Source organism: Astatotilapia calliptera, chromosome 1 (genome assembly GCF_964374335.1).
Source record: "Astatotilapia calliptera chromosome 1, fAstCal68.1, whole genome shotgun sequence".
Classification (NCBI taxonomy): Eukaryota; Metazoa; Chordata; class Actinopteri; order Cichliformes; family Cichlidae; genus Astatotilapia; species Astatotilapia calliptera.
The window spans coordinates 35,880,481-35,906,096 of NC_137422.1; the positions used below are offsets into that span (position 1 = coordinate 35,880,481).

The 25,616-nt window shown below is 40.3% G+C and overlaps 1 protein-coding gene across 1 annotated transcript; it reads right to left on the minus strand.

The window, feature by feature from the left end:
- Nucleotides 1–2,790: 2,790 nt before the first annotated feature.
- neto2a (neuropilin (NRP) and tolloid (TLL)-like 2a) lies at nt 2,791–25,043 on the minus strand. Its single transcript, XM_026175403.2, has 10 exons — nt 24,524–25,043; nt 19,935–19,991; nt 19,528–19,671; nt 16,390–16,638; nt 15,859–15,906; nt 15,190–15,317; nt 11,033–11,261; nt 6,812–6,925; nt 6,564–6,694; nt 2,791–4,712 (listed from the first exon to the last, which is right to left on the minus strand). Exons 1-10 carry the CDS (start codon nt 24,531–24,533, stop codon nt 3,966–3,968), a joined length of 1,857 nt encoding a protein of 618 aa, XP_026031188.1. The 5' UTR covers nt 24,534–25,043; the 3' UTR covers nt 2,791–3,965.
- Nucleotides 25,044–25,616: the final 573 nt, after the last annotated feature.

Below are 25,616 nucleotides of genomic sequence, written 5' to 3' on the forward strand. Positions count from 1 at the left end.
CACAGCAGATCATCTGCCCCCATGTCACCCTCTTCATAGCATCCTCCTCTGTCACATCAGTCTTCCGTATGTCATCCTCCACTATATCCATAAACGTTATCTGTTTTCATCCCGCCTGGCAGCTCCATCTTTAACATCCTTTGTCCAGTATATCCACTATCCTTCCTCTGCACATGTCCAAAATATCTCAGCCTTGGTTCTCTAATTTGTCTCGAAAGCATTGGACTTGAGGTCCCTCTGATATACTCATTTATAAATAAATCTGAGAATCTTTCAATTCTGCTACTTCAGCTCGATCTCCTGTTTTTTGTCAGTGACACCATCTCCAAGCAATCCATCATAGCAGGTTTTACTTTGTAAACCTTCCATTTCCCTCTTGCTAATATCCTTCTGTCACACCTCATACTCATCTCCACCCACTCCACCCTGCCTGCAGTCTCTTCTTCAGCTCTCTGTTGCTTTGGATGGTTGATCCCAGGTATTTAAACTCATCCACCTTGACTACCTCCACTCCTTGCAGACAAATTATGGTTGATTTATTATTGGGCCCTTTTATTTATTATGGAATACATTGTTTTTGAATGGTTGCATCTTAGTACAATCCAAACCATGTGATTATCGCACACTCACAACATGGGAATATAATCTTGTACTTGACCACATTAGCACTGCAGATATTTGCAATTTATTTTAATTCGTTTTAAACCCGATGCTAATTTAAGATGTCGGTCGCGATTTAGAGTGGCATTGAGTTTGTTATGCCTGCACAGAAATTCAATTTTGAAGTCAGTTAATGAATTCAACCTAATAGCGAGTGTCTCAATAATTAAGATCTCTCCACGTCTAACTTGTCTTCATTTTTCATGTCAAAGATCCATTACTGTTGTGGCATATTATAACCTCAGATGTCTCATCCAGCATTAGGACCGGAGGGGGATATGAGAGCTTGTCCGTGCAAATTGTCTTGGGTGTCAGTAGATCTCCTCGTCCCGTCTCACTCCTCTTCTGAGAGGCCATGAACAGTGCAATAATACTTCGACAACAAACTCATCCAATCAGTCACACCCTGTTAATTATAAATGCTTATTACGTCATTCATTGCATGTACTTATACACGTGTTGTATACTCTTCTGTGTGTACTACGTAGCAAAAGGATAAACTAGAACAATTACTGTCTAAACAGGTTTATTACCACAGTCACAGAGCATTACTCCAATCCCAGAGAGGACATCTCAGCTTTTCAATTTCATTTCATTGGTTCTCTTCCAGATCATACGAGTGGACATTGATCCGATTTAGAAACAAAACAAATGTTTTTGATATTTAAATTAGACACATTAAATTCTTTTTTTGGTACTTTATTTATGTTACAATGATTTCTAACTGATTTTATTTGCCATTTAATTCACCCGCAATCTGTCATATGTCTTAGTTTATATGCGTATAAAACACTTCTTGATGTCCAGATTTGTGTCTTTAGCTCGAATCTTATCAATCTAATAAAAACGCATGCTGAATGCAGTGTGTCTGCAGGTGGCGCTGCTTTTTTATTATTGCATGCGTTTCTCAGTGATGTTAATGGTGACCTTTGGCACTTATTATTGTAAAAATACAAACAGATAGTATTTTGTTTTCACATGAAACACAATTTGTAATGGAATTTCCCACTATGTTATGCTGTGTTATAGAAATTCTACTACTCTATGCAGTACTGTGGAAAAAAGTAACAGCCATGTGCTGTTAATTAAATGCACTTGGTTAAATGTTCATCAGCAATAGTGACCACCTAAAAGCAGAGGTTTTGGCAGATCCCTGCAAAAGAATGGCTGAACGTGAAAAGAAACAACATGTTGCAGTGGCTCAAAGTCCAGACCTCAACCTGATTGAAATGCTGTGGCGAGACTGCAAGAAAGCTGCGTATAGAAACGAATACCTGCAGACCTCAATGAACTCAAACAAAGAATAGTGGAACAAAATTCCTTCACAAAGATTTTAGACTCATAATGTTCAGAAAATGATTACTTGCTGCAGGCTGTACTTAGTTTTTCACAGTACTGCATACTTTGGCTGACTGTTATTTGTAGTGAGCTGTGAGACTTTGTGAAATCTGCTCTACTGTATCTCTATTGTAGGGCCTGCCTTACGATATAAAGCGCCTTGAGGTGACTGTTGTTGTGGTTTGGCGCTATATAAATAAAATTGAATTGAATTGTTCAAGAGTGATTTCAGCATAATGTATTGATTAATATCATTAGATTGAATCCCGAGACAGCACGTGTAGGTGTCACTGTGTAGGTGACCAGCCCAATGCATAAAGGAATTAGCATCAATAACGGCCAAATACTTTAAGACTGTGTCATAAGCTTTTAACAAGGCAAACACATCATGACAGCAAAGCAAATAAGAGAGCAAGTGAGAGACAGAGTGAGAGGCAAAGAGAAAATAATAATCTGTAAATATTAATTAAGCTTAATTGGTCTTTGGTGGTCAGGAAGCAATGCATTATGCATTCCACTCAAAAAGTCTTTTAAGCACAACAGATGATGGAAGTGGAATTTGTCAGCTTTTGATTATTTGTGTTCAACTTAAACTCAATCTTAAGGTTCGCACAACTCAGGGAATAAAGTATCCCCACAGCCCCTTTTGCATCAAAGCAAACCAAAACACTTTGCATAGGCTGTGTCTGTTCTGCCTGCATGTCACAAAGTGAATCTTGTCCTGACATCTCCAGCCTGAGCAGAGTTACTTTTATGTTTTTTTGGTTACAGCGAACAGAAACACTCACACGGTGAGGTGAATAAGCTCTCATTTAATTCAACAAAATGAAATTATACAACTAGTGGTTAAAATCATAATTGAGTCCCAAGTAGGCTACATGTCTGTCACTGTAAGGAAACAGGTTGTGCTTGTTTTACACACTCGATTCATGGGGACACAGAGGAATTACATTTTCTCCTTTTAAGGGTAGGGGTTTGGAGAGGCATGGCAGAGAGAGGCTATCTTGATTCAAGCCAGGGCTCACATCCAAATATTTATATCTGATAAATGATCACTCAAAGTCTGAATCCTCTTATGCTATAAAACTCACAGAGCAGAAATAGTCTTTTTCTGTATTTTTTAGCAAAATAAGACAGTCTCTTCATGTGCTCTTCCTGAGGAGAGACTGAATGAAGTGTACCTTCTGTATATGTGAGGTAACCATGAAAAATACATAATTATTATAGTAATATCACATAATTATCATCGCCATCTTCATATTTAGTTGATCATTATTGATAACAACAACTTCTTCATCTTCCACCTCATCATCAACACAACATGTCATAGATGAGTCACCTTCATAAAATCGTCTGAGCAACAAATAAAAAAGATCAAAGAGTTAAAAGCCAAGCATCATCGTGAGGCTGGATACATACTGGTCTTAACGGTACAGTACACTGACAAAAATAAAGACTCAAATAAATTATTAGAAGACACACTATCGATCATATATCATATATCTGTGCATGGCAGGTGAATAAATGCAAAAAGTCAGTCTACAACATCTCTCCAGGTTTCTCTCTTTCTGTGTTTGAGTGGTAACCCAACAGAGAGAAGTCTGGGTCTACATGCGAGAACATTCTCCTAGAAGTCTCTGATGGAAGGAGATGTTTATTGAGTATAAGACTGCAGAGACCAGATGTCTCCACACTTTGTGCACTCCGAATCATTCAGTATCCTGAAGAACAGAACCAGTAGTTATGTCAGATTTTTTCCCCACTTCCTTTTAGTTCTTTTGATCCATTCTTCCCAAACCTACACATGAGAATGAGAGGAGTCCTCGAGATTTAACCCACAATACCAGTGCTTGAAGACCAATGGCAGAAGAGCACGCAGGAGTAATCAGTTTGGAATTATAGTCCTCCTGTCTTGCATTCTTTAGATGATCGACCTGCAAGATCTGTTTCCATTTCTTTTCTTCCATCTAAAAGTCCATGGACATCGAGCGCTGTTGTGGATCAACTATGGTGGTACTGTTACGAGCACTGTTGCCACGAACACTGAGGGTTCCACAGGCTCCTCCCATCCCACCAATACCTCCAGCGATGCCACTAGGCCCTGCCATGCTCATGGCTCCTGCCATACTCATTCCACCACCCATCCCACCACCCATTGCCACTCCTCCCGTTATACCCACCGCTCCACCAATTGCTCCTCCTGCAATCCCTGATGCTCCTCCTCCTCCCATTGCTCCTCCACCTGCGGCTCCTCCACCCACTCCTGTTGCACCGCGCCCATAAATCTCACATGTGGTCTCCTCTGTGACTCGGTCCTCAATGACCTGCTGGTCGCAGTCGTGAGTCTGTGAGTGCTGCTTGTAGCCATAGCAGCTCTTCTTATAGCTGGCTGTGGAGTTGAAAGTCTTCATGGGTGGCGGCTTGGAGAAGTCGTTGTGGTAGGACAGCTCCATCGAGCTCAGAGTGGTGCGGCTGTGTTTCATACTGCCACCGCCAGTAGCCACAGAGCCTTGTGAACCACAGTGGTGCTCGTGGACGCAGCGGGACATAGTGGAGGAGCGCCGCATCTTGTGGAAGCTGTCCAGCTCCTCAGAAAGGTCAGCTAAGTCAGAGGACATCTCTTTGTCACGCAAAGAGAAGAGCTCGTAGTGGGGAGGGTCGAAGACCTCCTGGAATCCAGCCTTATTGAAAACACCAGGACGTCGAGCTACAACCTTGAAAAGAAAAAGATCCATTCAGACGATACACTTAAGTGATTACCAGGCCACTGGTTGTCCACTGTGATGCAGCATGAGCATATATCAAGACAATAGAAGGAATAACCATTTTAAGTCTTAAAACTGTCAAAAAAAATGTAATAAATGTGCTGCTTGAAGCACTCTGAAAACTAAATCTCTCCTTTTCCTATATGAGTGATTTGGTCCAATGTGGACAGAGATTTAATTATTTTCCCCTTTTCATCAGGACCTCTCCAACATTAGACACTTCAAAACCTTGGGTTTTAAATCAGAATGAATTTGTACTTTTATGTGTCTCATTTCTTACTCAAATCATCTCATTTTATGCTTCTTTTTCTTTAATTTTATCATGTCTTCCTATGTTTTTATCTCTTTTGATTATCTGAAATGTACAGCACCTTGGTTGACAGTTGTTGTTTTAAATGTGCTTATATAAATAAATTTGACTTTGACTAATTTATCACATGAGACATTTATGTATGTTTTCTTTTTTGTGCTGATTAACTGGATGGGTGTCAGCTGGGAAATGCCAGTTAAATGTTAAATCTGAAACACCTAACTCTGAATCTTCTCTAACTTTCTCCACTTAAACAGTCATGTTTCTAAAATGGTAAAACAAGTACTTAAGCACTTGTTTTAGTAAGTACCTTTTGTGCCATAAACATGAATGAATAATTTAACTCAATGCACATTATTTGCTTGCTTTTTAATATATATATTTTATATCCATTTAAAGCATGAGTCAAAAGGAGAGTACTCCTTTTTAGGGTCTCCACTTTGAAAAATGTTCAGCACTCACTCAGGGAGAAATCCATTATGGGAGAGTCAGACTCCAATATTTCTGGCCACCTCAAGACAGCCATAAAGTAATGCTTACTGAGTAAGTAATGGGTTCTGGGAGTTATGAGGCATCATAGAGTGATATAAAAATAGATGGAAAAGGAAGCTTAAGAGAAAATGGTGTAACATAAGAAGATATTACAATGCGACTATACATTTCCTATCTCATGTACTGGATTATTTATGACATGTGGTGAAATCTAAGCATAAGCTTTTTTTGTTTTCTGTCTTTAGAGCTACATTCGTTTCCAACTTGTAAGTAATTCCATTGCTTTTAATATTGTATCATCTTTTTAGGCTCCGACATCTCTTAGTTGAATGAAAGTCATGAAAGTCCAACCACCGTCTTTGGACCTAATAGATCATAGAAATGACGCAAATCCCCCTGGGTCTGCCTTGAGTTGATCCCCGGTTAGGCCCTCCTGACTCGATTTCCTGAATGCTGCAGTTTTATCGTGGGAGATGTTGATTCCTGTGCATGAGAGTTTCTATAGATAGGTGTAAATATGGGCTGTTTTGATACACAATGTGATGAGGTTGAGAGCCATACAGGGGTAAAGGGGTGGGGGGATGATGGGAGGGGTTCACATGGTGTGTTTTCTGTCTTGCTCACTTTTTTCTTTTTTTTTTCCTTCTTTTTTTTGAGTTATTTGTTTTTGGGTTTTTTTTGTTTGCTTTAAAAAAAATCTGTAATTATTAATGTTGCTATGCTGTTATTATTATTGTTGTTATTATTATTATTATTATTATTATTATTATTATGCTTGTATTTTCTGTGTTTGGTTTTCAGATGTCTGAGGTTAACCTTGAAAGGCATAGATACAAGTTGTGAGTTTTCTGTTTGTTTTTTTGCTTTGTTTGTTTGTTTGTTTTTATTTGTTTTCCAATTTAAAAATGAAAATAAAGCTTGGGGGAAAAAAAAGAAAAGTCAAAAAAAAAATAATGAAAGTCCAACTACAACCAATGGCAAAACAAAGACTGTATTACCTTTTTTCTTGGCTGTTTCATTTGGACCAGGATGGAGATGATAAGAAGAACAAGAACTATGCCTGATGAGACGCCGATAACGGTGCCATGGGTCTTAGTGATCTGATGAAAAAGCCCCTTAGATCGCTTCTCTGTAGCAAAAAGGTTAACGAGAGGGAAAAAAGCAATGAAATTTAAAAGCAAATCCAAACTCTACAAACATGCCATGTAAATCTTAATCAGCTAGCTGGAAGAAAGAAGATAATCACCTTTGCAGTGGTTTTCATCCCATGGGTAGACACAGTTCTGAACGCCATTGCAGACCAGGGAGTTGTTAATACACATGTTGCTGTGACAGAAGAAAGTATTGTCGTTGCAAGGAGCTGCAGGCAAAAGACAATACACCGAGATAATGGAATTTAGAAAAAAAGAAAACATCTGTCTAACAGTGCTGAGTAAAAGATGACTACACTGTGAAAAGGACCAGAAGCTATTTTGATGATAACAATAAAACAATAACAATAAAAGAACAATCATTTGGCTGTGGAAATCTGTAGAGGCCCGTAATAAAAGATGAAATGTTCTATTATTTTCTGAAACACTGGAGGTCTAATGGAGACACAGTACACATAAGGCCATGCATCATCATTTCCTGCACACATAACATCGGAGTGACGAGGGGAGGAGATGACGGCTTCACTAAACTGCAGCCATCACGTCAAGAGACTCTAACAGAGGGGAGACAGAGAGCGGGTGGAGAGGGGGAATAGGGAAAAGATGAAAAGAAAGGCAGAGGTGGGGATGTGGGGGCAGAAATGGCTTCGGTTCATCATGGGGGTGCAGGTGGTTAGGCAGGTGCCGCGAGACACAGCACATTAAAGCAACTTTCAGCGTATGAAGACTGTGATGGCAGAGACAGAGATGGCTGGTAATTGAGGCTGGCTGCTGGGCTCAGGAGACCGATGCACTTCCAGTCAGCAGGAAGACATGCAAGGCTGAAAGAAGATGCAGATGACTGCATACTCGTATAGACAAGTTTGGAGCTGCAGCAAAAGCCAATTCTTATCTGCCAAGTGGAACTAGAGATGGGTGATGTGGAAACTGGGTTTAGGTTACTTAAGGATATTTATAGAGTATTTTGTTTATTAGTCCAGAGGAATTGTTTAGCAGACAGAATATTTTAACACTAATAGTTGGTTAATATTTCACAAAGTCCTCTATATAACAAATGGAAAATTCATGTCGGGTTGTAAAGAAACAGGAGTGTGCAACTAAAACTTCTTATTGAGTCTAATACAAAATAAGGGAAATTAGAAAACCTGATCTTTGTGAGAGCAGCCCTATATTATAAACACTTTTAACGCCAAGTGTGTCATATTCGATACATGAGTTTCTGTGTGGTTCAGTGTGTTTTTCCCCCAAAAAATCTGATCATATGAATCATCGGACACATGCATTGCCACTGTAAAAAACTGCACAGAAATACCAGGAGCAAAACTAAAACTAAACTACTACTAAAACTAATACATGCAAATTATTATTTTATTTTTCTTTAATTTGTCAGAAGGTTCAATAAACACTCTAGTTTCTAAAAATTTGAATTTTATGGTAATTATTTCATGGTTCAAGCTTTACAGGGTTAAAACAGCTGATGAGTAGTATGCTTTCATTTAATTTGTTTCCATTTCAGTTGCCAAAAATAACAGAAAATGATGTCTACAGGATATTTTCTTCATCTAATTTCAAGTCGGTTTTACACTAAATCCATTAGTATCCAATTATTTGTATAAGACGTGTCGTATATCCTGGACAGGATGGCGCAGGCACAGAAACAGCCATTCACGCTCACATACACGACAAACAGGAATCACTGAGTAACAAATGGGAGTTCAGAGAGGGAAAACATGCCAAGTCCACACTGAGAGATTCAAAGCCAGAACAGTGCTAAGCACACTGTCCAATCCTAAAGCTCATAACTTGTGCAAAATATGACCCAATCAGATTTGTCCTGTTCAGTTGAGTAAAGGATGTAACAGAGAATAGATTGGAATAAAGTAATGATAACATAAAAAACAAAAACAATTATGATTAATGTATGCCTCATATTTATACTTCTTTGTTGAGCCCAAAGGATGAGCATGCTTTTAAAATGGTGTTCACAAAGATAAATATTGTTCCTCTTCGCATGCAGTACAAAGCAAAATCTGTCTCTTATGGCTTGTTCGCTTCTCCAAACTGTCCCTTCCAAGCTCCCCTGAGTAAATCATTCCACCCCTTTTTCCTCTCTCTTTTTTTAAACACACAAGCTTAGCGGCTGTGTGCACACACACTCTCTGAGTCTTTATCACAGCTGAAACAGACTCTAGTTTGCTCTACTAGTTTCAACCCTCTTCCAAGGTCCATTGTGATGAGGGCTTTGTGCCTCCACTTGCTTCCTCTGCCTCAGGGTTAAATAACTTTGACAGCGGGACATGCATATGGGCATGTATGTGAGGTTGTGCATGACAGAGTATGTGTGCGCTGGAGTGTGCTCTCCTTCTATTTCCCAGTGAGAAAGTAGACAGGGTCGCTCCCCTGACACCGCCATCACTTCCAAACCGATTATGTGTCTCTCGCCTTCAAAATGTAGTTTCTAGGAAGGTGTCAACAGCGCTTCACCCTCACAGCCTCTCTCCTCACACAAGGACATAACTCATCTGAGTGTGTGCATTGTGTGGCCGTGTGTTTATTTAATAAGGCTTTCATGTGCCTGGTTTACATTTCATAGGGGATTCTGCTGGAAGATTAGAGCACATGACGGAGTGCAAAAGGCACAACTCATCTTGTACTAAGTGACAAAGATTAATTGTTCCCTCTGACCTCCAAGCAAACTTTAAGCCAGTCGCTGACTCTGACCAAATAAAGTTTAGGAGTTCTTCAGGCGTCTTCAGACTACTCTGAGATGAACTGTGTGTTACTCAAAGTCAGAATTAATGAGGATCCAAATGATCTTAAGGACTCTTCAAGTAAAAAAACAAAAAGAAAAACACTCTTGCTGAATCTAAAAGCCTTCAAGTTGCGACTGCAATCGCTATGGGTTTGCTGATGAAAACAACATTAGCATTCACACAGGGCTTGGGAAGTGTGCAGGAGAATGTAGCAATTAATATTTCAGTCCATTCAGGCATTTAATGAAAATATTACAGTGTGCTAACAGAAAACTGTTTTCTGCCTGGCAATTTCTTTCTACTTTATACGCAACCTTTGGCAGCATTTGTCTGAAAATCTCTTGTACTTCAAAAGTGATGAAGCCCAAACTGAAATTACTTCCATTAACCCCATGTAGCATTTCCTTTTACCAAAACAGAGAAATAAATTTCTAGTTTCCTTTTGTAAGTGACCTATAATAAACACAGTATGATGCGGTGACATGCATATCAAGAAACTATTTGATACTTTCAGTTACTTAAAAATGCTGGAGTTAATAATTGGTTTTCTCATATCTGCGGTCTAAACATGGCGCAGCGTAATTAGCTTTCCTTGCTGAAATGCCACTTCAGTGTCTGCTGCTGACTGCTGATGCAAATAGAACACAGGACCTCATAAATCAACTGTTTTTACGACTGCTTGTGTGTGTGGGGTTGATAATTTAGGGCCTGGAAGATCCTGAAAGTATCAACATGTATTTCTCTTTACGGATGGGAATTGAGAACTGGTTCCAGTTGAGAAGAGGCACCAGATTCTCCAAAGTTTCAGTTTCTTTTATTAGTATGAACACATTTTTATGAAACTTGCTGAATCTAAAACACAAGGCAGCAGAACTTTTTGCATGCCCGAGTCACATGTAAGCGTTTTTCTTCTGTTTATTGAATGTGTTTGGACTCAAATAGTAAATCAGCCATGCTAATGCTGAAAACCTGTGAAGGCTTTTTTTCTTTTTTCCTAAACAGGAAAATGACAAAGACTCATTAGGGAAGTGTTAAGGAATCACCAAACCAACAAGCAGAATTGATGATGGCAACAAAATCTTATCTATATAAATCCCTACGGCTTACCCGTTCTTAACAGAGAACTATTCAGCCAAAGAGGGCAAAGAAAACTACAAATCACACTCCTAATAAACAAATAATAACACAAAACTGTTATATTTTATCTTATTTGTCAGCTTAAAAAAAAGCTAGAGATGGTTAAATCCCTTTAATTAGTCAATATCTACAGAGATGCATAAAGTGCTGTTCAACAGCAGCGTTAAACCCGCAGCAGAATGCCGGGTTTGATGCCGTAAAAATTGTCTAGCTCACAGTTTTTATACGTGTGGTCAGACTGAGCCCGTTCTGTGTATTCCAGATGGCATCCAGAAACTGATGTCTTATGCTTGTTTTGTTTTTTTAACAGCATAACAAATGGCTCTAGGCCAAATACTCAACCATGTGGAAGTTCACATGAGGAAACAAGATGTTAAAATGCTGGGTCCAGGCTGAATTAGTATTGTCAGGAAGACTGGCACTCACGATCAATAAATGATGTGAACAGCATGCGGAAGCGACTGAGTCGGCTCTTCTCGTCGGCCCACATTCGTACGACTCCCATGTCGTTGTTAAGCATCACATCGTTAGCCACGGTGCTGCAGAACTTGGCCTTGAGGTTTTCAATGGCACTGCTGCCATCGTACACAGCCACGAAGTTCTTCTTACACTCATTGGAATGCTCCATCTGGTAGTCTATGAAGCGCAGGTAGATCTGGGGATGCACAGGAGATGCAAATCAAATGAAATTCACAGCGATACATCACTTCGCTTCACTGCTGTCTAACCATGACAGCAGACTAACTTTACTTTTTATGTCAGCAAAGTGTGAAAAATATTCATTAAATCAGAAAACCCAATATAGCAGACACGGAAGATGTTCAGACACTCGTAATAAACAAAACACAGATAAGAGAAGAACCCCGTGAACCTGTGAATTGTTATAAAGCCCTTCCTTAGAGCATGTAGGTATGGAGGAAGGATAAAGAGTTTAACAGATGGAAAGAACATAGATTTACTTCAACAAAGTAAATCTAATTCATCCAGGTTGTGATACATATAGCAATGTATAGCAATGTGTAAAAGTAAATCTGAGAATATGGAGCAGCGTGCTCTGTGTTCCTCACACACTGTTTTTTTCATGGTTCTCTTCAGAGAATGCCGCAGGGAGGAAAGACTAGTGAGCTGAAGCTGCAGCTCTCCTGGCATTGAAAGTCTGGGCTCAGAATGAAATACTAATGGTGTGTTCACCTGGTCAGAAAGTCAGAAAATTTCAGCTTTCCAGAAATTGCAGTCAAACACAAGTATCAAAACACCTTGTATTTATCATGTTGTACTGACCCAAAATTTAATGGGATTTTTAAAAACCTGACTGAAATGCACTAGTTTGTCCTTGAACATCGCATCGATTCTCAGCCTATAACAGTTTCACCTGGTTATAGCATGAAGCACAAAGAAGCAAGTCATAAAGAATAAGCCAGTTACAAAACAGATTTAATAAAAGCTACTTTCAGCTGCTCCCTTAGTCACAAGGGGTCACGCTAGAAGGTAGTTCTACATGTTTGATCTGCCACATTTTAACACCAGACACTCTTGCTGACACAACCCCATTGAGATATGTGGGTCTCCTTACTGGACTGAAACAGGACCTTTGACTTGTTAGAGAAACGTGTAAAAATGCTAGACTATGCAGCCAGTAGAAAGCATCCTCAATACAGTTTCTTTATTCATATAATTTTGTTACTACACCTGTGCTTTTTCTACAATAACACTACTACTGAGATACAACTTCACTTTGAGCCTGTGCCCTGTTTATGAATGTCTTTCTTACAAACTGGACATAAAGGAAGGTGATGACATGTAAACCTGCATTTTTTTCTAATTACCACTAGGGGGTGACTCCCTATTATAAAGCAGCCTATGAGAAAATACATAGCTATTGCAAACTAATTAATGACCTCAATCAGTAGTTTTACATCAGTTAAGACAAAGTAATTTTCATTATGCTAACATGGATCCATGCTGAGTAAAATAAACAACAAAGCAGGTTATGCTTTAGGATGTGGCTACCTTGACACTATATGAGGGTGCAACACTTTCCATTTCTCAGTCAGAGCCACCTCTTGCACCCAATGTGTGTTTCCAAAAAAATTGGTGACGGTTAAAATGCCAGCCAAGCTTCAAAATTAATTTCACAAACCAGTGGGTTTTGTCACAGTAGCAATGTCCATCTTATCTTTACAGTCTATGTAGCCAGCACAGCATAGTTTGCTTATTATTAAGCCCAAGTATATAACTGTGTTTCATTTCAGCTCCCACTGTGAGTAACTGCATAGCACGAGTCAACAAATTATTCTGCGCACAAGTCACGTCAGGAATAATGACATGATAAAATCATGACCATGGCTCAGATTAAATTTCAGCACATTTAGCTCACAGATACCGGTGAGCAGGCAGCAGTTAAATAGCTGCTGAGCCTGCTGCTCTTTTCCTTTTGCGTCATTGAGCTAATGTCTGGCCACTAAACTCTGTCCTTCTACTAAATTCAGATCATCTTCACTTCTGCTTCACACTGCACGTGATGAATCAGTGAAGCGATTGTGGAGGCTACTTTCTATGCAAGTAAGAAAAGAATGCGTGTCCATGCAAATCGTGTATGAATAAAATATTACTTTCCTATATACATATCAGTATTTAATGTGCATAGGTAATTACTTGTACTGTGTGAATGGATACTGTGTAATTTGTGACTGAATGCATCTGCCACTTTATACTTAATAGGATGTGCATGAATTTGTGTGCATTAGTGTATTGAGCCCAGTGAGCAGCCCAGGAGTGTGTGGATGACTCATTTAGTCACTAGGAAGAAGCAGAGCAGCAATGAATTAAGGCTAGCCAGGTTGCGGTTGTAATTCCAATGAGATTTTTGATATCTAGTCATAAATATCAGAACTTATCACTGGGTTTTCACTCTTGGCCTGAAAATATTGCCTACTCGTGAATCTCCAGGGCCACACTAAATAAAATTCGCCTGCACTGCTTTTTCCCATGCTGCCTATCTGTGTATTTGCAATGCTCACACCTATTATGTTTTAAATTACAGCCACAGTACAGACAAGACTGCCAGAAGTGTTGTTCTCAATGAAAGGAGCGCACAATGCTACTGTATGTATTACCGTTACATATTTAAATGTAAATAATTTATAGACTCACTCAGATTTATATCCACCGATCAGCCACAACACTAAAACCCCTGGAAGGTAAAGTTAATCAGCGGTCATTGTGCTACAATGCAACCTGCCTAGGCATTCATGTGGATGTTACTTTTTTACATGCTAGCCATTCAAATGTGACAAAACTGGCTCAAAAATGTGGCAAAAAACACGTCTATACAAGAGGTTTACTTAAATAGGTGAGGGGTGCCATAGCTGTAACAGACTGAGTACACTCCAAGGAAATAACACTCTCAACACCAACTGCACCGCTACGTTGTAAAAACTGCTCAGCAGCAGCTCAAGGAACATGATTAAAAAAAAGGAAAAAAAAGTATTGAGTTGACTCTGCGTGAATTGGCACAAACCTGATCTACCGACACCCACAAACCACCTCCTAGGCGTCCCCCTTCAGTGGTAAACAGTAAACAGGTGGTTTGTCGGGTTGTGGTTTTACATCTTCTTGGCTGCATGTTTACTTATTTACTTGATATTCTTACAGAGAATATCAAAAATAGTTTCCCAGTGACACAAAAATAGATAAAAGAAATGTGTAATAGCATCACAATAGTAATAGGTGAATGTGCAAAGAATTAATGGTGCAAAGACAGAGAACAGTAGGAAGGTGAAGCAATGGAAAGTGGGGCACACTGAACAGACTGGCAGTATACAAGATGATTTCAGAGTTTACTTCATGACTGTTTAGATATTCTGAGTCGTTCCTATTCTTGTTTGTACTCCAAGGATCCCCCCCACACACACACTCGCTTCAACTCCTTTCAAGTCCTCATGGTAAAATTCAAAATTACTTCTCCTCAGATTTCTTTTCATGGATGACTATTCATATCTATTCTGGGATTAACTGCATTTGTTGCAATGAGATTTTTGTATCATTTTCATGCGATCTTGGACAGGATTCATGCAGGTTTTTGTCATTTCCACAGTTCCATTAGTGGCCAAAATAAATATTCTGAGCTGGGGTGTGAACAGAGCCCCTGTGCTCTTACAATTCACTGAGAAAGATGTGTAACCTCAATTTTCAGTGACGCTGAGAGGCGTGAAATGATTGAACACAACTGAGAGAAACATTACTGATGCTTTAGATGTAAAATTTCTGTCTTTCTGTGGCGCTAACTCAGTATGTTGCCAGTGTAACAAATATCCCCAAGAGAGATGAATAAAAACCCTTTAATGTTATTCCACTTTATTTTGTAGTGAGAATGGAGGATGTTTAGAGATTTTATTTATTCAAGGTGTGCATTTGTCTGGCATAATGAAATGGGTTTGAACATGACTCATTCAAGCAGAAAGATAGACACCAGCTAGATTTTAGTGTTTAGAAAGCACAACAATGGAGCTCGAGCAGGATAGAAAAAATGTGTTAAGGATTGTACCTGGTTACTGACTAAAATTAGTCAGTACTGTACTGACCTTGGACTGAGAAGGAGCCTTGATTGTCCAGATACAGTCCAGGGCATCACCAGGCTTCACTCGTTTTTCTTCCTCCACCTGACTGGAGCGGATAATCCCGTCCCATCCACCAACATTAAACTGGCATTCTGCAGAGAGACAAAAGAAATGTGGAGGAGAAACATTAAAAAAAGAAAAAAAATGAAAGGAGAGAAGGGTGTAAAATAAAAAAGTCAAGAATGGGGTCACATGGATGTACATAAAAGAACCAAATAGAAAAAAAAGAGCAGAGGATAACAAGAAAAATGGTTATTATGAAAAGAAACACATGACAAACAGAGGGACAGATAATGGATTTTATTGAGGAAAGAAAAGGATTTAAGGCTGAACTGAAGTCAGCATAGCGGATTAGGAAAAAGGACAATAAGAAGACAGAGAAACAAAGAGAGAAAGGCAGGGAGGGAAGAGCAAGATAAAAGAGGTGTGTGTTCATTCTTTCGTGTTCTTTAATTTGTACATGTGTGCTCATGTACGTCCTTTCAATTCATATACAGTCGTATGCCTGTCAAGGTACATTTACGCATTCAGCATTAACGCCAGTGCCTGAGATAGCCTCCGGTAAGCTTCTGAGCACAGAGGAGCTCTTCAAAAAGGATCGAACGCAAACCTGCAAAATACTGAAGAGCTTACCTGGGATGGGGTTTAGCAGTCCACCCACGTGCAGATGAAAATCAGGGTCTGAAATGATAAGATTTGGATGGCACATTACTCTCAATCCACATAGCAGAAACAGGTAAGAAGAGAACACAAGATAAGATCACATTAACGCATCCTAGATAAAGCAGAAAGGAGGTCTGTTTGGAGCTAATATCTGTCACCTGATGGGAGGCACTGATTTCTGGGCATACTGGGTTTAGATTTAGAAGGCTCTGATGTTGGACTTGTCTCTATTGAATCTATGAGAGAACTGTGGATGTCCATTCTGTCTTTTTTCATCATCTTTCACTGGTAATGAACACAAACAAGATGGGAAAGGGGGGAAGATAAGTATTCCTTTTGTTATACGGAGATCAGATTCTCCTTTATGTTTTGGGATAAAAGCAAACTAATCAGATCCTGTTCTTCACACATCTTGCTCAAAACCTTTGATGTGTACAAAAACGTGCTTTCACACTCTGTGCCATTACATTCAGTGCAAATGTGCCGTTCGGTTGCTTGTACCTGCAATAAAGGTGTACTCGATTCGGAATCCAAGGCCTTCCAGCTCCTCGTCGCTGGTGAACTTAACCCACATAAAACGTCCTGTGGATGTGACAATCTCTGGATTCTTTCCCCCACAGAAGCGATCAATAAGTGGAGAGAAACCAAATGGCCCATCACGTATTTCGATGTGATCGAAGCGACACTCAAACGATGGCTCTATGTAGTAGTTCTTATCAAAAGACAGCTGAATCCTTTGTCTAGGAAGGGCTTTGGCAAACAAGGGAGCAGAGAGAGAAAAGAAACAAAGGGAGAAAATCAGTGAAAAGAATACAATTAAGTCTTTCCTTTAGAGGACGCAGATAATCTGGGTGGTGACATGAACTTTTTAGAAGTTGGCTCAGAGCAAGGTGCAGATTATAAAGTCTTGTAAATCCTGTTCCACATTGCTGACTGTTAATTTCTGATACTTAGCCATGCTAAATGTTTACTGTATGTAAATGTTTCTTAAGGTTGTATTCAGGCATGATATTCTATTTCTAGAGAGAACCAAAATGATCAAGGAAAATGTGACAAGTGGCCCACAAGAAAGTGGTTTGACTACTGAAAAGTAGCACTGAATTAAAAATGATCAATCCAAACGAAAGTGTTTCCTGTCTCTGTACAGGCTGCATTACTGAGGACTTTCAGAGTAATTTCTGCTATTCAAACTATGAATAATGACCAATATTAGCACAGGTGGTGTTCACCCCCGAATATGATGGTCTAACTCAAAATCCATCCATTCATCCATCCATCTGTCTGTCCATCCATCCATCCATCCATCCATCCATCCATCCATCCATCCATCCATCGCAGACAAGTTTTAGCTTAGATTTTATACTTTCAAGTTATGCTACTCAGTCTGTTTACAGTGCATTCCCTGTGTGCATACATCACTCAGAAGAATACATATACAGACAGGTGACAAATTAAAGGAAAACCTACAATGAGAAAGTAAGTAAATAAGTCAAATTTATTTATATCTTTTCACAGATAAAAATCACAAAGTGCTTCACAATACAGAAGGCGATTTTGTTTGCTGGGGAAATATTTGGCATGTATAGTTTGAGCCCACTTCTCGCCTCAGAAGAGGTTCACTTCAAATCAGTACAAAGTTGCTCTGAGCATTTCTGAGTCTTCAGTGTATGATGACACATTTCTGTCTGGACTGGAGCGGTCTCTTCAAGGACGAAAATGCTCTATCCATAAGGTATAAGGGTGCACTGAATGAGTATAAAAATTATGTGAGTCACATTTGATTGCCTTTGCATTACCCAATCTTAACCCAGCTGAACGCCTACGACAGACTTCGGACGGAGATGTCAAGCAGTGCTCTCCAACCATCATCAAAGCACCAAATGAGAGAATATATCTTGTGACAAAGTTGTTCATCCTTCCAGTGGGTTACAGAAACTTGTATGATCAATGTCATTTTCTGACAGGTGTGCAATGGCCCAACACTAAAATATTCTATTCTGCACTTTTCCTTTAATGTGTCACCCATGTGTATGTGGACACACATGACCACAGCATCCACAAATGGAGCCACTGTGGGATATGTCAGCACTGCTGTCACTGATTTTGTGAATACACAACACTGCAGTCACAGCATGAACTCTAGTTCACAAGTTCATCTGTCATGCAGATCCAGATGAATGTACTGAATGTTTGTTGCACTTTAATACCATGCCTTCCCTCCCCGCATACACACACACACACATAGTCGGTTGCAAGGGCAATTCATGCCTTCAGAGATGAATCATACTAAAAAGAGATGTTGAGGGTGAGGGCGTGGGGCTCTCAATCATGCCAAGCTTGCAGAAGCAAAATGCACCCAGGAAAAGAGAAAAAAGAGCAAGGTCAAGGGTGGTACATGTGTATGGCACAGAGAACAAGTGAACTAAAATAACCAAAGTGATTCTCTTTTCCCTGTGTGAGTTTTTGCTTCTGTTCTTGCCTTTGAATTTGAACCTTTCTGCTTGAATGAGCAGCCTGTATGCCTGCACTTCCTGCTATGAGTGCATTCACTCCCTGATGTGTTGAGTCTCATTTTCTCTATAAATTTCCATCTCCTTCTCTCTCTCTCACACACACACACACACACACACACAAACACACATGTAAATGACACAGCTTGATACGTAAAGAGCAGAATGTATAATCACTGAGCTGATGAACTCTGGGACATGACAATCAATGAGGCTCACTAACCACAGTTTATGATTACAAAGCGATCTGATTAGCTCTTCTACCAAACGTGAGCATCCATCTCGCTGCGATTCAGACTGAAAGGCTGAACACTGGAGCCTGAATATGAATATGACTAAGGCCATTCAGGACTAAATAATAGTAAATGATAGGTTCCATCTGTGGTGTCCCAGGCCTGCTGCGAGGTACTACTGCACACATCAGTAGGCTTATTCACCAACAATAGGTCTGAGCTTGCTTTGTCCACAGGGGGAGCACTTGAGCCATATGAAAAATCTATTCTCCACCACAGAAGGTAAAAGCACGCATCTCATCAGCATGAGAGCCTGTACTTTAACTTCATGGATAAACAGTTCATCAGTTTAGAAAACACATCAAGCAGCATCCCAGACCGCATCTCCTATAGCTACTAATGATGCTTTCCGTTATGTTTCCCGTGCGGCAGGAAACCAAATTACTGATGGGTGTGATATTTCTGGTGAACACTAAAGCTGACAAGAATGCCTACAATTCAGTGATATGCCATCAGAGCTCAGTTGTGTAGCAGATGTTCATCTCTTTTATATTTTACTTCAATAACCGAATCTTTTGCCAATAAAGATGAGCACACTGTAGCACTGCTCTGATGAGACCAGAAGTCAGGCGCTACCCACAATACGCCACTCTCCATCATTCTCAAAGGGTATCTGTGTGCTGAAACAAACTCCGGATGGCTCATTTGGAAAAATGTCAGGCTGATTGCCCGCTAGCAAAAGAACAGAAAATCAGATAGGAGCGAGGTTATATAAAACAATGCCAGTCAGGCTAATGACATTCACTGAAGGAGGCAACACGCTGAAAGGCGGGAAACTGTGTCAGCTGTTCTGGTGCTATGGAGCAGAAGATGAAACATCAGTGATCTGGCTTTACCTTCCAGGATGTAAACACACTCCTTATTGGGTGGATAGGGGTTTGGGTAGTTTGGGGAGGTGAAACTCCCGCCGTTGATGTTGCGGATCCACGTGCCACAGTCGTTCTGGTTGGGCCTCTGGCCGCCATAATCGCTCGGGGATTCTGAAATCAGAAAGACAGCGGGAAAAGAGAGAGCGACAGACAGATGGGGTATTGAGTCAAGGGATGAATGGGGGGATGATTGGAAGGCAAGGAGAGTATACGGAGGATTGGTGCAAGAAAAGGAACAAGCAGGCAGAGGCTATAAAGGGACGAGAGGCCTGAAGGAATTAATGTGATAAAAGTAGAGATAATGCCTCCTCATTTCACACTGGTTCGATATGGATGAAACAACATTAAGAGAAAATAGGAGTACCTGAGCTTACCTTTAGTTCTCTGTGCCAGAGCGAAACCCTCTTCTATTAGAAAGAAGAGTACCCACGCTGTGAAACAGAGATATTACACATTAGTCACAGGTGACTTAAATTCTGTATTCATATCCTCGAGTTCATCAGCAGTAAAGCCACTGAACAGACACCGAATGTGATCGGCTGTGGTATTGATTTCCCCTGTGTCTGATGAAAGTGAAATATAGATCAATATCATTTTTAAGTACGTCTGTGATTGAATTAGTAAATTTTTTTTAAAAAGGTATGGCTGGAAAAGGAAGAGGAGAGCTGAGAGAGAAAAGTTAATGCAATAAGGGTATATCAAGAATGAGAAATGAGGAAGAATGAGGGAAAAAAACAGTCCATTATCAATACAAATTATTCATGGAAGGACAAATAGTGCACAGGCATCCTGGAAATAACACAAATCTAAGATGGAAAGTGAGAACTAGACATGAGGTCACCATTTCATTCATTGCTTTTCAGTGACTGGGTGTTGTGATATATCTGTGTTAATGATAGCCATATTGTCTCAATAAGAAATACTGATATCATGTTCATGTTTTTAAAGATTCATACAGTCATGGTTACAGACTTTTTCTCCAACCCCCATTTACAGTGTCATTTATTTACCGAAAACAGAAGCAAAAAGACACAATTAAGAAAGCTGTACAAAAATTAATTGGACCAGGAGATTTATTTTCATCAGATTTTCCATAAATAGCAGTATTACATTTATTATGAGTCTGTTTGGCCACAATAGTGACACTCTACTACACACTATTATGACAGTACTTGTCGTTCCGCGGCACAATAAACAAGGGCTACTGTGATTCTTTTCTCTAATTACACTGCATATTATTTCCATGTTAACTGATAAATTGTTGGTCTATAAAATGTCAAATAAATATTAATCTAAAAGATTGTTTACCTTGTCCTATAAGTACATTTTCACATATGACTATCAAAATGGTTTCAGTTGTTCAGGAATTCCACAGATGCTTAGCGAAACACGAAACGTGGAAGCAAAAGAATATCAATAGCAATAATAGTTTTATCTGCAACACTAAAGTGCAGTGCTAGTAGGCATTTTGGCTTCAGAAATATGTTGCTAATGACAACACTTAATGGAGATAAAGTTCAGTGTGAGATAAAGGCATACATGAAGAAATAATACAGCTAAGATTATATATAGATATGAATGGTGGGAATACTTGAATTAGTCACAGCTTTAAATGTACCTATACAGTGTGAACAGACTTGCAATGATACTTGTAGAGTTATTTAAAGGTAATTTGAATCTACCAACTCCACCTACTAATCTGCAGCCTCTGGGCACCAGAAAGATAAAGCATTCGCACAAAAAAATGGATACCGGGCCTCTAGGCCCACAGCGTTGATGAAAAGACAGGCATCTGGGCAGCGCATGGACACGGCCAATACATGGAATATGTTGTAGTACAATGATATCTGCGCTGAGAGCACGCATGTTACAGCTTCTGACACTGTCTTGCTCTGATAAGCCGCTGTAGACCTGATCCCCACTGAGTTCATAATAGGTTGGCCCGCTCACATCGAATAGGAGAGCAAGTGTGAGCGTGGCACATTGCATAATGGCACCCAGGAAGGACGGATGGAAGACTGACAGAAAGAGAGAGAAAAAGAAAAGAAGCGGGTATCTAATGAAGAACAATCCACATTTAACATGAGCAATGAACACAAACGTACCAGTGAGCCTAGATGCTTAGACTCATTTTGAAATGCACACATACAGAAACCCTCCCTCCCAGCTTCAGGATCTCATTACCTCTGTCTCCATTATCTTGCAATGAAGTAGGTGGGAGTACGAACTACCACAGGCAATTTTGGAGAGCAGACCACCCAAATAACAGAGAGATGCTGCAAGCTCACACTGAGGCTTTTTCACTGAATAAGCCAGAATCTAAATTCTGAAGATATCTGAAACACTGCTGCCCTCCACAAAGCTAAAGTGTGCACAGTGGGAATCTCACCACACTCCGAAGGCCTTTTGTCAGAAGTTTTAAAACACAGACTTTGTAAGAAGAGTGCTTTTATCTGTAAAGACAGAGGGCTGCAGTGACTTAAATGTGTTTCAAGTCTATAAAAATGTAAACTCACTTAAATGGCAAAGGTTGCATAATTTATTCTGGTAGTTGTAACATATTTTGAAACAATATAAATAAATCAGCAGCTAAACAGGATTTCAGTCTTTGTCACTTCAACATCAAGAGAACAACTTGCAAATGTGTATAAAAACGGGTGGAGTGTGGAGATTATGAACATAGACACAACTTGTAAAAAAAATGAGCTAATGGGCTAACATCTTATGAAATAAAGCACTCTTTTAAAAATGTAGGTTGGGTCATCTCATCCCATTGACCTCTGGTCATTTTAAAGCACAAGAGGAAACGTTACCGCCGGTTTCAACCCTGCTATTCTAGGTCATGTCACTTCATCTTTACATCACTTCTCACTCTGGCGTCCAAACCAAGCAGAAGCTGGGCACAAACTGAGGTCACCGCAGCTTTCTGAACTGAAACAGAATCAGCAGCACTGCTGTACCCTACGGAGACACCCCCTGTTACACGGGTGGGAGAAATATCATTGCAGGCCCATGAGATACTATTGCCTGCCAATGATTTAGTGTGGCTTCAAGATGAATAACTTATGGGCACGAGTTAGAAGTGCCTGGGAATTAGATAATTCCCTTGTGGCTACAAGTACAAAGCAAAGGGACATAGAAACTAAACTGTCTTTATATTAGGGGGAGATGCAGAATTCTTTGTTTAATGGCCACACCAGGTAGAAATATCCTGCAGTTCATCATGGCTGTTGCCAAACAGTTGATAAGATATGAAAGTCTCTAAAAAGGCTTCAGTTTTACTCACACTGTAACCTGTGTAGTGAAATAGTGAGGTACATTCACCCAGAGAGGGTGCTGAAAGCATCAGAAAATCAACAGCGCTGGAACACACCAGACTATGCTGGCTATTAGACTCACCGCAAGCAGGATTGGTTTTCATGTATTAATCTGAGCATTTACAAACACACCTCAAAGTCAGCAAAGGCAGTTCCCTAGAAACAGCAGGTTAGTGACTTAATATGGACAGTAATGCTTGAAGCAGCTTTTATTTTGAAGTGCAAGGAACTCTAGCCTGTTCAGTAGTTTTTACTACTTAAAAATATTTTTCTTTAAGGTTTCTTTGTAAAGCTGAACTTAAAACACTATGTATCTTCTGGTCACTTATTATTAAGACGTGGTCAGGATAGAGTTACATGCCCAGAACTTGTTTTTTCATCCCCGTGTATTGAGCAAACCTCTTGCGGCCAAGCTACTTTCTGGCAGTGACGCTTTCCTCACCTTTGTTAGCGGTGGTTCGCTTTGCTGTTAAATCGTTTTCATGGCCTAAACCTCAGCGCCTCAGCGATGCAGTGAACTGCCCACACATGCAGACCCTTTGACAGGTTCGATGCACTTAATCGGCGTTGCAGCCTTGTGCTCCGGCGCGTGCCTCCTGTGCCAACGGCACGATCCTGTGGCTGCAGCGGGAGTCGCTCCGGCGGCAGCACGCGCGTGTGCGGGACGTCTGTGACTGGCTCTTAAACTTCGTCGTTTCCACCGCAGCAGAGAAGGAACTGGCCATGGTAGCACCCATTGACACCCCTAGCTGTAACCCGTGCATTACAAAGTAATATGAGAGTATATATTTTTAGGTTATTGATAACATATATTAAAACATATAATAGCTTTAAGTTTCCTTTTCTGGACAGATTTACGCTAGGCTACACTGTTTGTGACGAGTTGTTTTTATTACGCCTTATTGGAAGCAGTCAATGCGCGCTGACGGCTCGTATCGTTGCTGTGCGTTTTTTAAAAAAAAAATTGTATCTGACCTTTGCTGTCCACTATGATCATAAATCTGTTCCCACTGTTTACTGATTGTAAACTGAGTGCCGCACAGATTCTGTTTTTTTTTCTTGCACCACTGGACCATTACAATATAATAAAACCACAAAACTATTTTTATCGATTAAATGCTCAAAATACCAGATGATTAATGGTGTTCGCTTTTATTTATTTATTAAGTCTTTCTAATTAGCAGCGAATGTGCTCCGGTCGACTAAAGCCAATCAGACCTAACCAAACCCTGGAGGACCTGCGTGGTTTGAGCAGCAGAAGCTTGAACCAAGATCTGTCACAAGAGGGCAAGTAGATGCAAATAAAGGAAGAATGGAAATAGGTGTGACAGAAAGCAGGAAAAAAAACCCGTTGAAAACTGTCTGTAAATTGCATCAGATTAAGCGAAAAACATTAAATTAACGAGGCGCATTTTAATATTCTAAAGCGCATCCATGGTTAATAGGCTATTTGAATTTCATGGCACCTTCATTCTGATGGGATCAAACCCCACAACCTGCAGTTAAACTGTCAGCTGCGCTAAAAAGAGAGGATTAAACGTTAAACATTATATCCAAGGTTGAAATGTGCTGTCGTCCGTGTAGTGGCCAAGGAATCAGACCTTGACGCGCACCTCGGATGACCGAGGGGCTCCTGTACAACTCACCTCTGTGCATTTCCTCTGACGATGTGATTCCTAACCCAAAAGCACCTTTTCTAAAAACGCCCTCCTTTTCTGACCATTGTAGGGGTCCACGAGGCTCTTCACAAAATCCAACTTTGCTTGGACAAAAGTAAATCCATTACGCAGAGCCGCGCTCCACCGAGCTCTTCTTCGGCGTTCCCTTTGCTGCAAGAAAAACCCCGCTGCGAGCCTTTCAGCCAGGCATTATTACAGCAAAAGCAGCCTGCAGTTGGACCACGGTGGAGAAGACATGTGGAGGATGGACTGATCCAGCTGGGCTGACGCGCTGTAAGGAGAGGAAGGTAGGTATCCAAAAGACGCAGACGGATGGATGATGGATGGAGAGTGACAGAGAGACTGGGGAAGAGTATGGAGGAGGACAGCAGGAGGTGGTGGAGAAGAAGAAGAGTCCGTCTCTGCCAGCTCTCCGCCCGTGTCTGAACTAAGAAACGCTCCTGAACGAGGCTCATTTAAGCCGTGGGCGCTGCTTACATCAATGAGAGGCTTGTCAGAAACACGGTCAAGTTACAGACAACGCACACGGAGCTTTTCCGGTGAGGTATTTCAAAAATAAAGTTTCACTCGCGAACTTGTTGCGATTTTTAAAGAGAAAAGAGCATAAAAAATATCTGTTTATCTATCTATGGGGATAACACTGATTCAGCTATCCCGAATAATACAGTCATGGATAACTAATGTGCTAAATATTGCACATGTGGACACTGCTCTCATTAAGAAAGGGAATGACACGTTTTCCCCACGTTCAACTTTTGCTTGTTTCACTGGATGCTTTTATTTTTAAGGAAATATCATATTTCCGGTTCTGTAACGCTTTATTTGCTGCCTAGTCTAACACAGCGTGCAGCGCACCACCTACTGCTTTGAGTCCCCTTGTCTTCCTCACTGTATCTCTCCGTCAAACATTGTCTCTCTCACTCACACACACACACACACACACACACACCGACGGCTGGCAATTGTCTATCAATACTGTAGTGTTTTTAATCAGTTGCAATCTGCTTGAAGGCTACATTGTTACTCTCATTTTCCATGCAGGGGAGGTTTACCCTCTTCA

Coding starts and splice junctions, on each gene's coding strand:
- neto2a (XM_026175403.2), bottom strand. Junction 16,639..19,527: donor GTGTGTTTACATCCTGGAAG/GTAAAGCCAGAT, acceptor TGTTTGCCAAAG/CCCTTCCTAGACAAAGGATT. Junction 11,262..15,189: donor AGGCTCCTTCTCAGTCCAAG/GTCAGTACAGTA, acceptor GTGCATCCCCAG/ATCTACCTGCGCTTCATAGA.